The sequence below is a fragment of the Etheostoma spectabile genome, chromosome 1 (genome assembly GCF_008692095.1).
Source record: "Etheostoma spectabile isolate EspeVRDwgs_2016 chromosome 1, UIUC_Espe_1.0, whole genome shotgun sequence".
Lineage (NCBI taxonomy): Eukaryota > Metazoa > Chordata > Actinopteri > Perciformes > Percidae > Etheostoma > Etheostoma spectabile.
Window position 1 is genome coordinate 2,366,531 of NC_045733.1, and position 16,649 is coordinate 2,383,179.

The 16,649-nt window shown below is 38.5% G+C and overlaps 1 protein-coding gene across 1 annotated transcript; it reads left to right on the forward strand.

The window, feature by feature from the left end:
- The first annotated feature begins 177 nt into the window (after positions 1–177).
- Positions 178–11,303, forward strand: xkr5b (XK related 5b). The gene is made up of 13 exons (XM_032514473.1): positions 178–497; positions 1,961–2,050; positions 2,270–2,375; positions 2,549–2,715; positions 4,307–4,440; positions 4,584–4,662; positions 4,859–5,028; positions 5,516–5,627; positions 6,996–7,163; positions 7,297–7,487; positions 7,692–7,763; positions 8,109–8,289; positions 9,485–11,303. Exons 1-13 carry the CDS (start codon positions 389–391, stop codon positions 10,162–10,164), a joined length of 2,259 nt encoding a protein of 752 aa, XP_032370364.1. The 5' UTR covers positions 178–388; the 3' UTR covers positions 10,165–11,303.
- The last annotated feature ends 5,346 nt before the right edge of the window (positions 11,304–16,649 follow it).

The window sequence follows — 16,649 nt, forward strand, 5'->3', positions numbered from 1 at the left end:
CCTATATGTACCTACATGGTATACCGGCATGAACAAATAAAAGCCCTTGATATGATTTTTAAGACACTAACCAAACTCTGTAACCAGAACACTGTGGTGTGAATCATAAGCTATGTATAGGTATTATACGACCAAGCTGATAACGTTGAATCAACTTACTGTAAATGAGGCCTAACATCTCTCCGGTGCTTGTCTACTCTCTTACCTACTCTACCGGCGCTACCGCTTTAACGGGACGGGCGGTGACGTTATTTGGACGGGGACACGGAGCAGACAGAGCATCCTACAGCAGCTGGACCGAGTCCCGCCCGGGACCAGAACAACACCGGCCTACAGACTACCAGACTGTTATCACCGTAAACCTGAGAGTTCAGGTTCATAATCCACCATGAGAGACTACTCAGCGACTCCGAGCCACGGAGGCGCCTGCATGCCGTGCTGCCAAGTTTGCGTCTTCGCCTTTACCGCATTTCTCATCGTTGCAGAGAGGACGGCGCGTGAGTCTTGTATACCTGGGACACGCGCACACACTTAAACGAACACGCCCTGCGCACACATATTAAACTATCACTATGTTGATTGACCGTTATGTGATAGCACGTGCCCACGCTCATCCCTATTGTGTTTTATCTGACTTAATTGGCGAATGCATACATGCGGGTGCATGCGTGCCTTTTTGGCCACAGTGAAGGATGTAGGCTACAGTGTGTAAGGGCTGCAGCTACGGGAAGAGAGATGCTCGCATATTGTAGTTGAGACAGAGGATTTGTTATGTCATGTTGGTCTTTTTTACAAAGTCTACAATAATCCAACACACAAAGTTGGACATTTGTTTTCACTTCAGCGGGTCTTGTGCGGTCATAAATAATAGAGTCAGAGTCTGCAGGCTGCACCAGTGCGCCTCTTTCCTATTTTTACACACGCCGCACGAAATCCTTTATGCAGCAAAACTGCAGACTCATGCCAGAGTTTTCCACAGTTCATATTTTAAACAGCGGTGTCATTTCAGCTTCTAAGAGATCTCTCCTGAATAAAAACAAAGCGAAGCCATGTTGTCATATTTCAGCGCCCTTTTTTTTGGAGGTGCATGAATGGACGAGGGGATGGGCGTACCCCACGATGCGGCCTAGTTTGTCGGGACAGCCCGCCTGTTTGGCACTTAAAACGGTTCAGATTACTTGTGGGTGGAGGCAGGCAGAGCTGCAGAGCTCAGCAAAGCCAGTGGGATGTGGAGGAGTCTGTGTGTGAGGAGAAGAGACAGCACTCTTGTTGTCAATAAACCTTAGATTAGATGCAGGACAGAGGTCATGTCAAAATGTGTGGGGGCACTCACAAAACACAAAATGCTCTATGTCCTGGCACACAGATAAAAAGCTGTTGCCCTAACGTAAACACTGCAGCATAAATGTTTGTAAATGTTTTAAATAGTTTTATGAAAATGTTATGAAATTGTCTGTAATGTACGGAATTGTTGTGATCTGTGCCGCTGTCTTGGCCAGGACTCCCTTGAAAAAGAGATTAGTAATCTCAATGGGATTTTCCTGGTTAAATAAAGGTTAAATAAAAAAAATAAAATAAACAGCATCATACAAAATACTGCTAATCTGCTTTTAACACTTGGTTACACAAATTAAGTGTAAATAGACAGCAATTATCTCAGAGATGCTTTATTATAGTGATATTGTGCATGTGATTTATGATTTATTACAATTTTGTATGCAGGCAAAATTTGTTAATCTGTCTGTTCATTTAATTACAATTTTCTATAGCATCAGCAGCAGACTCAGCTGACAGCAACAGCTTACATTGCAATTACAAATGAAAGAACCACACAAGTGTATCAGACCTATTATAAGTATTAACCATTGTTATGAGTTTTTTTTATGATTTTGGATTGTAGCAATCCTGACTGGTCAGTAGACTTAAGCATTTCTTTTTGTTTTCCCCCTTCTTTCTCCAGTGATCTATTGCTTTGTGTACTATCTGTGGGTGGGTCACAACTACTGCTATGCCCATCTTGCTGGCTTCACTGCACTGTTCCTGCTGCCAGGTGGGATAACAGCAACAACAACAACAACAACAACAACAACAACAACAACATATAAATGTCATTGGTAGTGTTAGTGTCATTGAATATTGACAGTAAGGAACAGTCCAATACATATGGATGGATGAATAGATAGATAGATAGATACATAGATAGATAGATACATAGATACATAGATAGATTTTATTTTTATTTTCATTTGTTTCATTCCATGTTTTCCAGGTTGGGGGCCTCAGTGGCTCAGTTATCTGTGGTACCTGTCAGATGGACGCATCCGCAGGAAGTCTCTCACCTGGACACACATACTGCACCTGGGTATCTTCAAAAGGTGGGCCAACCTTGCACATGTGCATCTTTATGTGCATTTGATGAGATGAGATGAGATGAGAGGATGAGAATGACGATGTACAGTATATGGTGGCATTTCCTTTTTCTCTCTGTTTCTTTCTCTTTCAATCTTTCTCCCAATTTGACTCCCCTTCATCTATTTCTGGCCTCCAGACTGTGGGAGTGCATTTGTCTGCAAGACGAGGATGTGTATGGTGAGATCATGCAACAGGCTGATGCATCTGCTTTACGCCTGTTTGAGGCCTTGGTGGTCACGCTCCCTCAGACGCTGCTGCAGACCTATGTGCTCATCTGCACTGATATAGGAATCAAATCTCCAGGTACAGAGAGGCTTAATAGGAAATGTAAAAAAGCACGTGTGCAAAGGTGATAATAGAGTCTGAAATAGCATGTATAATTCTGTGTTTGTGTTGTAGCAAAATTATGTACAGTATAGTGTGTGTTGCTAGTTTTTGTCAAAAGGGACTCTCAAACAGATCTGCAATAAACTGTGGCCCACTAAATCATGAAAGACCTGCATAACATTATGATATAATGAATATATTTAAAGCAGCTGTAGTTTTTAATATCTAAAATAAATAACAATGTGAATGTAAAACAACAATGTTACAACGTGAAACCTGCATGTAGGTTGAACCTACAGTGAATTTTCTCCTGAATCTTCAGGTCCCTTCCATTTTACAAAGCTTTGTAGAGTGTATCAGCTCATCGTTTAGCTTCCCGGTCCATAATGTTGCTGTTTTTGTTCAATTTCACTGCGGCATAGTGTGCCCTGGTGGTCCTCACACCCCAGATTAGAATCTACTATTTGTTTAAATAATATCAGCTGGATTTATAGCAATGTGGAATTATACCTATATTCAGCTGTTTTTTTAAATGTTCATAACTGGTACTGTATGGACATCTGAACTCAGAGTTCAGATATTCCTATCAGTATTAAAGTTACTGGAACTGGACTGCATAACATCTAGTTGAGTGTAATATTGAAGGCCTGAGAGATTTGACTTCTCTAATGGTCTGTATTGATTTACTGCAGAACAACTCAAGACTTCAAGTCAGCTGTTCAAATATCATTTGCCTTGCCAATGTTTTTTTGGCAGGAGCGAGTTGTTCCTTCAGCATAAGCAGATCAAATGTAAAAATATAGAGTTACTCAAACAATGGCGATCAAATAACTGTTTAGTGTGAAAGGCATGGCTCGTAATGACGAAGCCGCAGAAAATGATCACTAACTCTGCAGTTCCCGTCAGTAATACAGAACAGTTCAACTTCTATTCAATTTTATTTATAGCCTCAATTCATAACTAGAATTATCTCAAGACACTTTACAGATAGAGTAGGTCTAGAACACACTCCATAATTTACAAGGACCCAACAGTTGTAGTAGTTTCCTCCAGAGCAAGCAACAGTGCGACAGTGGCGAGGAAAAACTTCCTTTTAGGCAGAAACCTCGGACAGACCCATGATCAACTTCATTGTTTTGGTTCATTCTCGCTGTTATATTTTCTTCAGGAATTGGTAGAGACCAAAACAGAGCAGGAAGAGAGTGAATATTGCACTTACATTTGTCAGGGGACCAGAAACATGAAACATGACTCCAAATGAATGTTGCTCTGTGTCTGCTTGATGTGAGCGACTTTTTGCTAACATGTTTGCCATGACAACTTTATAAGGTGATATGTCAGATGTTTTCTTTTCAAATTGTTTTGCTTCCCCCCAAGTGGCAAAACCCCTCCCAAAACAATTAGTGCAGCTTTAACCAATTTCTCTACCATCAATTCCCAGTGTGCATGCATGTGCAGCAGACTGACTCATGAAAAGTATCTAGCTTTTATTTTATGTTTTACATTTCCTCATACATCACAGTATTCACATTTCCTCTCCTCTCTTCCTCCTCCCTCTCTCCTTCAGCCTCGGTGTGTTTTGTGGTGTGTTTGTTATCTCTGGCTTGGGCCTTGGTCCTCTACGCCAGAGCCTGTTCACTCATCAGACCAGGACACCTACAAATGACCCCCGCTGCCATTCTCTGTCGACTTCTGTGGAGGGTGTGCATATTTTTAAAACCGAAAGCCAATATGCACAACATACACCCTGCGTATAACAGTCTCAATTAACATAATGAGCGGCATATTTATATGTATGTGTTAGGCTTTGTTTGTGTGACAGCTATATTTTTTTCTGTCTGCAGGTCAGTATGCTGGGATCTCGATTTGCCATTCTCATGCTCTTCACACGTATCTTCAAACAATGGATCTTGGGAGTCATTGGTAAGTATGGATGCCCAAGCTTTATCTCCAAGCTCGTATTTTTTTTAACCTGACCTATTGTTGGGTGAGTCTTGGTGAAGACACACTCTTCTGCTTCAACTCATCTACTCAGGTTGTCTGAATTAGTGTGTTTATGTATGTTTATGTTAAAGGTTGAATATTTAACTGTGTGTGTGTGTGTGTGTGTGCGTGTCAGGTGTGCACTGGCTGGGTGCAACTTTCTGGATGGTGTCTCAGCAGACCGACATTATACGTTCAACTAGTCGATGGAGACTCTTCAACCTTGTTCTGGGAGCTGTTCACATCTTCCTTTTCCTCAATGTGAAGTATGGTCAATCCAGATACCGCATGGCTGGGTTCTACCTGGTATGTGTGTGTGTTTGTGGTCAGTTCATGCCTGTGTGCCAGACTGTTTGAGCAAAGCCATTGACAAAAACAGAAATGCTGACAGAACATTTAAGACCCTAAAATGGGAAAAAAAACACTGTATTGGATAAAATGTCAAGTTATGAGGTAAATGTGTATACAGTCTAACCGTTGAATTGCATTGGAAACCGATCTCTTCTGCATGTGAATTTGATTGCAGAAAATGTAAATTTGAGAAACATTACAGACATGAGTTAAGTATGAACCAATACACTCACTGAAAACATATATGTGTTGCATAGAAATGTCCATACCAAATATCTGAGATGCTGAATGTAATCTTGAACACAATAGTTGAATAACAGTATACATTAAGCTGAAGAAAAAAAATACAATAATAAATTTAAAATTTAAATGTGAGACAAATATGGATTTCAAATGTGGAAAAAGGTAACCATCTTTCTCTGTTCTGTTCATTCTTCTTCAGGCCATATTCTTAGAGAACGCTTTTCTTCTTCTGGCCTCTTCATGGTTGTTCAGCATAGTGTCCTGGGATACTGTGGGAATCCCAGCAGCAGTTTTCTGTAGCTTCCTCATTGGTGAGACACACAGCTACACTGTATGACAAGACCCACAACTGCAAACACATTCTCTCTTAGCCCTCTATTGCATGAATTATTTTCTAAACATGGTAAAAATGTTTGATGTGTTTTATTACTCCAGGATGCTTACATAATGTAATTGTAGAAAAAAAATTTAAAAGTAAATGAAGGGGGGGTAGTTGGTAATTTGTTGCCATATGGCAACACCGGCATTCGTGGAAAGTGCCAAAAAATCCAATATTTCTTTAAAAACATGCTTTTATTGAAATAATTACTAAACAAATTCAACTTATATGTATCAACATGTATAGCCCAATGGTTACAGTCAAATTAGTTTAGTTTTATTGTGTTTTTGTAATTATTAATAATAACACTGTAATAAGTCTGTCATACACACCTGAAAGAAGACACACGGATACAATGTACTTGATTAGGGGCAAAATAAGTACAAAACACTGACTAAACTTTCAATTTCTGAACTATATGGCCACTGAAACATTTTTCTGATTCATAATCTTCCTTTAGGAACTCTCTATTTAGACTAGAAGGGTATATTGACTATAAATGTCAGTGGACCAACACATAATTTGAGTGCGCCAACATGATTTCCTTTGGAATAACTCATTTTATTGTTGAGCAATTCATTTACATTAGTGTGTAATTAATAATTTAGATAATATATTAATTACAAAATGGCTGGAATAACATAATATAAATACATTTCATGTTTTTCTTTCAAAAAAATTATAAATAACTGCAACATAGTGGTAGAGTAGCCTAAAGTATAGTAATTCAATTGAGCCAATTAGGCAAAATGTCCACATTTCACGTCAATATTGCATAATGTTGCCATATGGCAACAAATTAATTTTAGCCTTTTACAGAAAAAATACAAAATTTTAACTGGTTTAAATGGTGAAAAATTAAAGTTACTTATTCCAGATAACAGTTGAATTTTTATTTTTCAAAGAAATGCTTCTAAATTGAGAAAAACAACTACATTTTGGCTGATCCTGGAGCTTGATCTTTAGTGTGGCACATGTCCGGAAAAGGGGGGGGGGGACAGGATTCTATGGGTATGTGAAGTCATCAAATGAGTACAACTTCAAAATAAAAGACCTATTTACACAATTAAACAAAAAACAATGCATTTTACATGGTTTATTGTGAAAAACACTAAGAAAAAGAATTTGTTGCCATATGGCAACAACATGCAATAGAGGGTTAAGTAATGTCCAAATTCCCAACTTCTGTATGTTGATTTCCTTCTTTTCTTACAAGATCTATAAATGCTTACACACATGTGCACGCCTCTATTTTAAGTCCTCCATGTTTGTTTTCTATTTGCTTCCCCTTTCTCTCCAGGAGTGATAGCGTTGGTGCTGTACTATCGTTTCCTCCATCCTAAGTCCTTCGAGATTTTCCAGAGTATTCGCCACAGGGGGATAGGTGGAGCCTGCACGGAACGTGGATCTACACTGTCATTGGAGGAGAAAGTCACACCGACTTGCCATCGCCATGCAACACTGTCCGGTCTGTTAAAGATTTATCTATCTATCTAGCTATCTATCTATCCATCTGTCTGTCTGTCTGTCTGTCTGTCTGGATAGATGGATGGATGAATGGATAGACAGAATGACTATTGTTGTTACTGTAATCTAAGCAGGAGGTGGGACCCTAATGGATCTTCCTATCCAATGGGAGGGCTGGAAACATCACCACTGGCTGCTGATCCGCTTGGCCATGAAGACAGGAGATGTAACTAGGATCTGGTCGTCGTATGGCGAGGGGGGGCTAGCCGGACTGATGGGTCTGTCTGAAGAAGTTCACTCCCCTGATGAACCTCATGTCCCTCGGGTATGTAGCGTTCCTGTTGTTGAACGTCCTGCTTAGAAGAGCTATTGGTTTAATAGAGAGACTTCCTCCTGACCTTTTTACAGTAAAAACGTATGAATTCCATTGCAATTAGTTTTAAACTTCCTGGCATGCAGCCTTATGTGTGATATATTTTACAATTATATTACTAGGGTACTTATTCTTATCTGTGCTGTCATTTGCCAGGTTCCACTTGTTCAGCCTCAGATTACTCAGATTTCTCAACCAGCTCCACCACAGGTGACCCAGGCTCCACAGGCAAGATCTTTGTTTTATTTATCCCTAATAACCAATAATATAAAGAAAGTAGATTTATATTGAAAGCCATTATGTCTAGGATTTGAACATGGAGACGCATAAGCTTTAAGCAACACATAGACTGCATTAAAACATATTTTTTTGTTGTTTATGTTTGGCATATTTTTATACAAACAAAAATGTTTGTAAATATGCTATTACAATGTTATAATCACCTAAAATGTACGCAGTGGCTTTAGGAATCTTGTTCATTTGTAAAATGAATGCTCAGCCACCATGTTGGGTACTAATACCTTCAGGTGGTCTGTGTGCAGTCTGAGGCTCAGTGGTCTGTCTCGTCCCCAGGTGAGAGAGGTAGCCCAGCCACCAAAGCCGGCGCCCTCCAGTGTAATAGCCCGACCAGTGAGAAAAGCTCCACCCACAACAATCCAGGATATGAAAAGGTTTCCAGAGATCATCCCGATCCAGGAGGTCATTTTTGAAGAGACTGCAGAAGAAGAGTCCAGCGCTCCACCATCAGAAAAAGGTTTGATCTGATGCCTGAATAAACACTAAACCCTGCTGGTGCACACACCCAAAAACACACCCTCAGTGACCACAGAAAAGGTTAGTTACAATGTCAATACAAATGCTGACTGCCTTATTGCAGACCTGAGTGAATCTTAATTCATTATTTCGCACTTTTAACTACTAAGGGAGAGAACATAGAGTGAACATTTTGATGAGGTGTTCCACTGCATTCATTGCTGATCTTTGACCTGGCTTTGTTTGAATACCCAGACAGCACAACTTGCTTTCCTGGTATCTATGATCGTACTGTCTGTAAAATTGCACAACCATGAAATTAGTTTGTGTGAACACAACATTGACATAGCATTGCTTTATAAAGTTGATCTGGTAAACTTGTTTAATTCAACATTTACCTATTAACACAGCCAGCAATTGCAGAGCAACACTAGCATTCATCTGATGAATGTGAGTCAAATATCCACTCTCTTGCACCAACATCTGGCTCTTTAGCTGTAATGCTCCACTACGTTCACTAGCTGGTTGCTAACTGTGTCTTTTCCACTGTGTCCACAGTGGGTTTTAGGAGCTTTTTCAATGAAAACAGCTGCCCGCTGCAGCTGAAAATGACTCTATGAGAGTGTTACAGGTCCCAGGCAAGGAGACCGGGTAACAAATTTAAATTCCCTGAAAGACAGGTGAAATAACGGGAGAGTTTGACACAGCAGCTTTCAAGTCGTCTCCCAAATGAATCTGTTTTATTCATTAAGAATAAAACATAAAATAACACTATCACAAATCACATTCTAACTTACATCAGTTACATCAATACAAGGCAACAATGGCTGCATAGTGCACTTCACATGGCTACGTTATTATAAAAGTTGTTGCTACATATAGCTGCCTACGATTACTGGTCCTATTAACAGAATTCCCCGTAGACAGAAATACAGGATCAGACATTTACCTATTCTTAAAAGCTAATACACAAAACAACAATTTATCGAATATATTTGTATAGTTTTCACATGCAAAGTGTAGTACTACTATGCACTTTCTAGTCACTGAGTGCACACACACACGTGCACACACACGCACGCACACACACACACACACACACACACACACACACACACACACACACACACACACACACATCCACACTGTTTTAAACTCACTGAACCGTTTAATTCAATGTGATTTCATTTTCAAAGGTGATGAGGAATTTCAGAGTGCTGCTTATGGCTCACCAACACCTTCATCTCCGTGGCAACCAGGCAGCATTGGCCACATTGACAGCAACGCTGCGTCCCTGACCGAAGTCTCGTCCTCCGTAGGTTCCCTGGACATTAAGACTCCCGGTTGGTCACCTGAGCGACGCTCCCCTCTCCTGATTAGTTCCCCAGAGAAAAAACCCTCGCTCCCTGGAGAGTCCAGCACCACACTGTACTTCAGCGCGGATGCGCAGTCTCCCTCCAGTGGGAGCTATCTTGGCTGGGGTTCCGAGTTGTCGCCCATCTCTACCTACAGAAGTCCCTACCGGATCAGGGAGGCTCGTTTTATCACATCCACCCCGCGCCTGGAAAATCGAGCTGAAAGTCCGTCCCCCGTTATTGTCATCCCTGCTACTCCTGGTACAACACCAGGCCCCACTCCAGGTGGAACCCCTGGTGCGTCGACCCCTACCGCATCAACACCTGGAGCTTCAACACCTGGAGCTTCAACACCTGTTGCTTCAACTCCTGGAGCTTCAACAACTGTTGCTTCAACTCCTGGAGCTTCAACTCCTGGTGCTACCACACCCTCTACTCCAATCATTCCACTCACGCCAGTCATCTCCCACGCACGCAAACAGATGGTCCAGTTTGTGGGCAGTAGAGAGAGAATGGTGTAAGTAGGATGAGGGTAAGTAAAGGGGAACTACTGGGTGGGCAGTGGTGTATTTTTTAGGTTAGCAGTTAAGGATATACAAATTCATGCATTAACTAACTTGGGGATAGCTTAGTAGGTGGGTTAAGAGTCATTTTTAACTCAGTTCATTTGAATTAGTCATGGAAGGATATACAATAACTAGTATTTTCCCTTGACATGCAGATACAACTGTTTGCAGAACATAATGATGCATAGATAGCACACTTGCCAACCGCCAGGACATTGGCTCAATTCCTACAGTATTAGTGCTTCCTCTTGCCATGCTGTATGTTCCAATTAATTTAGCAGTGTTTATGGAAGGGAAGTCAGTGATTGACCAGGCCCTTATTGCTGCACCAGCATCTCCTGGTTGGTTGGAGTGCATGCAACTGTGAAAAGGGCGAAAGGGAGGCATCTGGCAAATTTAGAACATGGTTCTGTGCTTCCTACCGAGGAGTCCTTTCTTTTTAGTTCTTTTAAACCATCTGATGAAAAAGATTCACTTTACAACATAGATCACTATTTACTGAAGATTGTATCTGTGTTATTCATCAAAGGAAAACACAGATACAAATTCACAGGTGCTAATGAATGTGAGGCATCACTTTCATTCACTTAGATGATAATTTTTTAATTATTGGGAACTAACCACAGAAAACCAAATGCAGTTAAGGCTCATTCAGGCAGTGGAGTCAGCTGAGATTACCTTTGGTGAAATTTAGGAGCAAACTAATTGTTAAAATAATCACAATTATTATGATGCTTTTGGAATTATGAGCTGTGATGAAATCGCAAAGCAACTGAATCAAGGCAAACCTACTTAAATGGAAGTTGGATCTCACTGAAAAAATAAATTAAACTAGTTTACAAACACCAATCATGCTGAATCGCTTGTAGTAGGTGAGTCTGATACAATGAAAGCAATGTTATGAAATGTATCAATAATGCAGACTTTATGCAAATCCAAGCAAAATTTCAAAGGTTTTATTGTGCTTACAAATGCTTCTTTTTTTTTTTTACTAAACCGATAAATGACGTTGAACCATCCGTCCAGTTTTCAGGAAACCACTCATTCATCCAGTCATTTACTCACTGTGTGTACAGTACATTAAATTACACACATTAGTGACACATACAAAGAAACAGAACTCCTTTTACAATCCGTAAAAATAGTCCAATCTTCTTCATTGATGTCTTTATGTTCTTGAAACTATCAGATAAGCAACTGACAAAAGGTAAAGCTTTGAGAAAAAAATATTTTTATAAATGATATGCTCTGCTTTCCTTTGCTAATTGTAACTCATTTCAGTCAGCACTCTACAGCAGAAAAGGTACAGCTTAAAGTAGCATGATACTCTAGACTACACTCAGAAAATGCATCAAAGGGAAATTAAGCAGTATAGAATATTAAAGGACTATTATATGTTTATTACATGCATTTCATTTTTGTCTTATTAATATCCTTTTAAAAAAACGTTTTGTTTTTGTCTATTTTAAAGATCGGATATTTGTTATAAAAACAAAATATTTTATGTGTTCGTTATGACTTTGTTTATGACCTGCAGAAATGCTTTAAATATCTTAATAAATACCCACGTAAACAAACAATGTTAACATCATTTAGCCAATTTTCCCCAATTGGTAAATTTAAAGAAATGAAACTGGTCATTTAAGTGACAAAGAAAATAAAGTATAACACACAGAGAATTTCTTCATAATTAATAAGTGTGTGTTCTAACAGAGAGGAGGTATCTATTACGAACACCTCTGACAATCCCATTGTGGTGTTTTTTTTTAATTGAATGAAAGAAGGGAAGTGTACGAATGATGAGAAGATACAATGTATGATAAACAATAATGAACTGCAGTAGCAATAGTTCTGTGTACTTTTGCTATGGCAACATACCTGTATGTGCTGGATGGAAGTTCACAACTCCTCTCTACTTTACTTTTTTTGGACTAGCATTACATTTAGAAGCTTCTGCCCCAAATTCCTGTGCTCCCAAAATGATTTTAATTTCTTGAGTAATTTATTCTTCTTCACCGCCTACATATTGATTGGTAAAACATTTTACTGCATTTTTGCTACTCTAATTATGAGCATTTAGCATTATATTTGATTGTTGGCATCCATTTAGCTACTCACAATGGTTTTATTGAGGAACGCATAGAAAGTAAACTGTTGTCGACACATGTAGAAACTATGTACTTTTACTTCCTGAAGAGCAAAAAGTTCTGTTTTGTATTAAACAAGAAAAAACTTCCTTGGATGAAGACAATCCATCTCACCTAACACAAAGTTGGAAATGTAAATGTAAATGAATAGCTACAACGTATTCTCTTTTGAAGCCCACTATACTCACAAATATGTATTGTCCTTCCGCTTATCCTTCAGTTGAACCACCTACCTCAGCAAAACTGAATTTCCAAGTGACACAATTCATTTTTATTAACTTTTTTTGTCAGAATGACAAAATGTATTGCTCACTGTATGACTAAACATACCTGTGTTTAACTGTATAAATCATTTTTGATAATGTAGCTACCAGGAGGAAAACAAGGCATAGAAATTTTGCATGACGGCAAATCCTGGGTATAATGTGCTGCTATGAGATTGTTTGTCAAATGCCAGTATTATACAATGTTATGAATATTATTTTTTAAGTGTGATCAGTCTTCCATGTATCCTTCTATTTTTTCAGTTTTTCTTTTACTATGCTATATTACCGTATTTTACTTTCTTTATTCAAGTGCTTTGAGTGTCTGTGATAAAGCGCTATATAAATGTAATTATTTTAATATAATACTTATTATTATTACTATTCATTATTTCTTTCTAAACATATAATAACTGTAATGTAAGCTCTATATCTGTACTGAGCAGTTACATGTTTGGTGATTAAAAATTGGCAGCACTTTGAAAATATAATTTGGGGTTTATGGAACAAAGTAAAGAGAAAAACATGCTTTATCAACTATTAAATTAAACAAACATCCATATACCTGCTGATAGATAAAGGAGTCAATGTCATGTTACTTGTACATCCAGGGAATTGTATCCATTCCTTTAGAAAAATAAAGCACTCACTGTAACTACACACAAAAACACACACATTACAGTAGTTAACACACATGCTAGAATGTATGTGTACGCAAGAGCAATAAGCCAGCTAATGAAATGTATCTTAGTGCACAAATTAAAAAATATCTACGCACACGCTTTAGACTGCAACAATGCCTTGGCTTGATCACCATGAATCAGCGCTTTGCCTTGTAGACAGGCAGCTACCGCTGCAATGCTTGTCTTAAAGTTTTGTATTGCTTTATACGACAACAATATGCTTTGCTTTGTGTGTCTGATGTGTATGATACCCTTTCCTTTGTATTTCTAATTTGTTTCATTTTGTATTTTTTCTCTTTTATATTTAGTCACATTTATGTTTATGAAATGTTTTACAGCCACGGTGCAGTATGTCATGGTTTTGTGCTGAGGTTTCAAATGTGAAATTGTTTAGAGACAGTATTGTTTCCGTTGACAGACTGAAATTAGTTTACTGATTGAGTGTAACGTCACTTAGTCACTAGTCGGCCTCCATTTACCAACATGCATCATCTCATCTCATCAAGGATTTCCACAGAGCAGCTGTGGCCATTGGTAGTGAGTCATTAACTGTGCTATATTGATGTGACAAAATAAAGTAATTAGTCATGATCAAAGTGCTGTGTTGTATTTTACTGATAATACTTGATCCATGTACAATTATTGACCTTTTAATATTTGTTTAGCTTTAGATACAGATAAGTGGAAATGCAAAATCACAGTGTAAATGATACAGTAAAAAAACATTGTGAATGGAGTATAGTTGCAGTAAAATAGCTAATACACCATTGCAATAAACATACCGTGTTGTTTACATTATCACTGGCTGGATTAGGGGGGCCTAAACCCCTAGCAGTTTAATTAATATGACAGCTGTTTCAACTCCTTCAACTGCACGGTTTCCGGGAAGGCTGCTGACATGTATCCTCGCTTATAGCTCCTCGATGCTCGATCCTGGGCCCTCAGGAGAGAAATAAGAGCTTTGAGATGACCTTCTACATGCAACTTGTGTTTTCATAACCGTCTACCTGTGAGCTCAGTTGTGTTTTTTGCCTCCAACGTCGCCTCCCAGGCAGCAAACAATACACATACGATTGTGTACTACTACAGGTTACGTTTATTAAATGAAGCCCAAAATATGTTGCAGACTAGAAATTGCTAGTTTCGGCTAACGCTAGCTAACGTCAACGCTAGGTAGCCGCTAGCTAGCTAACGCTAACACTAGCTAGAAGGGTTTGTGGTGACTTTGCCTGGAACTCTACCAAGTCGTGAGTCATGACTTAAGTCTTATCTTACGGGCTAAAAACTGTGGAAAGCAGCATTAGTGCTCCCTTTGTCTGTTGTCAGATATTTGTCTCTCCCAATGAGTATTCTTCTAGTAGTTTCTTTCTAGTGGTTTTGCTTTTCCCAGTATTTTTAGTTGTCCCAGTGTGTGTTGGATTTGTTTTAGATTTTCCTGGACGTGTTGCCGGACTTCTATTGCCTACCTTTGGACATTTTCTGTTGTGAGCCGCTTTTCTCTATAAATCGCCAAAATCATCTGCCTGCTGTTACAGTCATTTTATCAAACATAGAATAAAAAATAGAATTTTGCACCATGTCACCATAATATTAGCTGAACTAATGAAGGTGTTGAACCTTGAACCAAGATAAGGTAATAAACCAGAAATTGAGCTTAAGTGTATCCCTGCGAGGTAAATTGTAAACCAACAATAATAAGAATAAATAAATAAATAAACATTGATAATCACAAAGCTAAAAATATTTAAAGGTTACTTTATTGTATATCTAAGTATTACAAGCAAAGTATATTCCCCAGGCACATTCATACAAACCAAATGCTGTGCAGTGAACCAACAGGGAAATAATAGTTTCATCGAATTGAAAGAAGAATGTGATTTTTGTTAGTTTGCCTCGTTAAATAAGAAAGTTTTGTTGGTCACTCATGCTTTACTTTAAAAGAGGAATCTTTTTAAAATTTACTTGCTTTGTAAAACAATGATTAATGTTGGTGTGCTGTTCTTACAGTGTTTTCCCCATCTCATCATTTAGAAAGTCAGATGACAGACTCATAAAAGGAAGAGAAAGTAGAAAGCAACTAGGCAATCAGCATGTTTTCTGTGGTCAGTAATCCACAGCACAATACTGCTTAAACGCCAAAAAAAAAACCTTGTTGCCAGCATAGAAATCACAAGTTACTTCTAAAAAAATGTAATTAGAAATCAAGGTCACTATAAAGAGTCAAATACCACCATACACGTACATTGCCGTCCATGCAATATCAACAAGTCTGCAGCATTATGGTCACTAAATCTCTTCAGTCAGTTCACATGTTCAACTTTATGTCAGAGATATCATTAGAACACCCGTTGAGCTTGAGTTAACTAACTAAGACGGGATGGTGACCGTTTCTTGCTAATATAAAAGGTATCAGTAAGCTTTAGTAGACCAGTGATGTGCAGATTTCTCAAATTCCATTGCAATTTTTTCATTGCTAAACAGGCCTACTGGTCTTATAACCACGGGCCCAAGGGGTCACTGAAGTCAATGAAGTCAATGAAGTCAATGGCTCTGTTTAGAGTGACCGTTATCTGATCACGTTATTTTGCTCCTGATTAAAGAGAGAGAGAAAGACAGAGAGAAAGAGACAGGGAGAGATATAGATAGATAAATAGAGGGTTTTAAGATATCATATATAGAATTATCTTAAAATGCTATGTCCATATCTCTGTCTCTGTCTCTCTGTCTCTCTCTGATCAGGAGCAAAATAACGTGATCAGAAAATGGTGATGGTCACTCCAAATAGAGCCATTGACTTCAGTATATACAGTGTATATATATACACACACACACACACACACACATAAAAAAACGCAACTGGTAGAAAAATAGGGGGGACTTTTATGCGTCTGTACCTGCAGGTTTGCTGCAACAATTACATTCCATTTTTACAGTTTTGATTGCAGCACTCTTACTTGAGAATTGGTGTGGGAGTGATTATGATTAGAGTAAGTAGAAAGACAAAGCAGCAATATAGACAGCTGTGAAGCAATCAGATCTCAATTGTTCTGCGGTTTGTATCCTGTTAATTGTAATATACTGGCTTTGATCATTGTGAGTTGACTCTGAAAGCAGTTACCAGCGCTTGGAGAACAAAGTGACACAAAGCAGCATTAAATTCAACAATGTTCCAAACGTTTAATAAAACACAAGAGTAAATGTTGTAAGTAACATATTGCTCCAGTCATTTTGAAGACGTACAGTGGTGCTCAAAAGTTTACATACACATGCTTAAGTTGACTAAAAAGAGGAATAAAAAAATCATGTTTTGGAAATTTATTTTAATACCTAAATTAAAAAATGAGGTA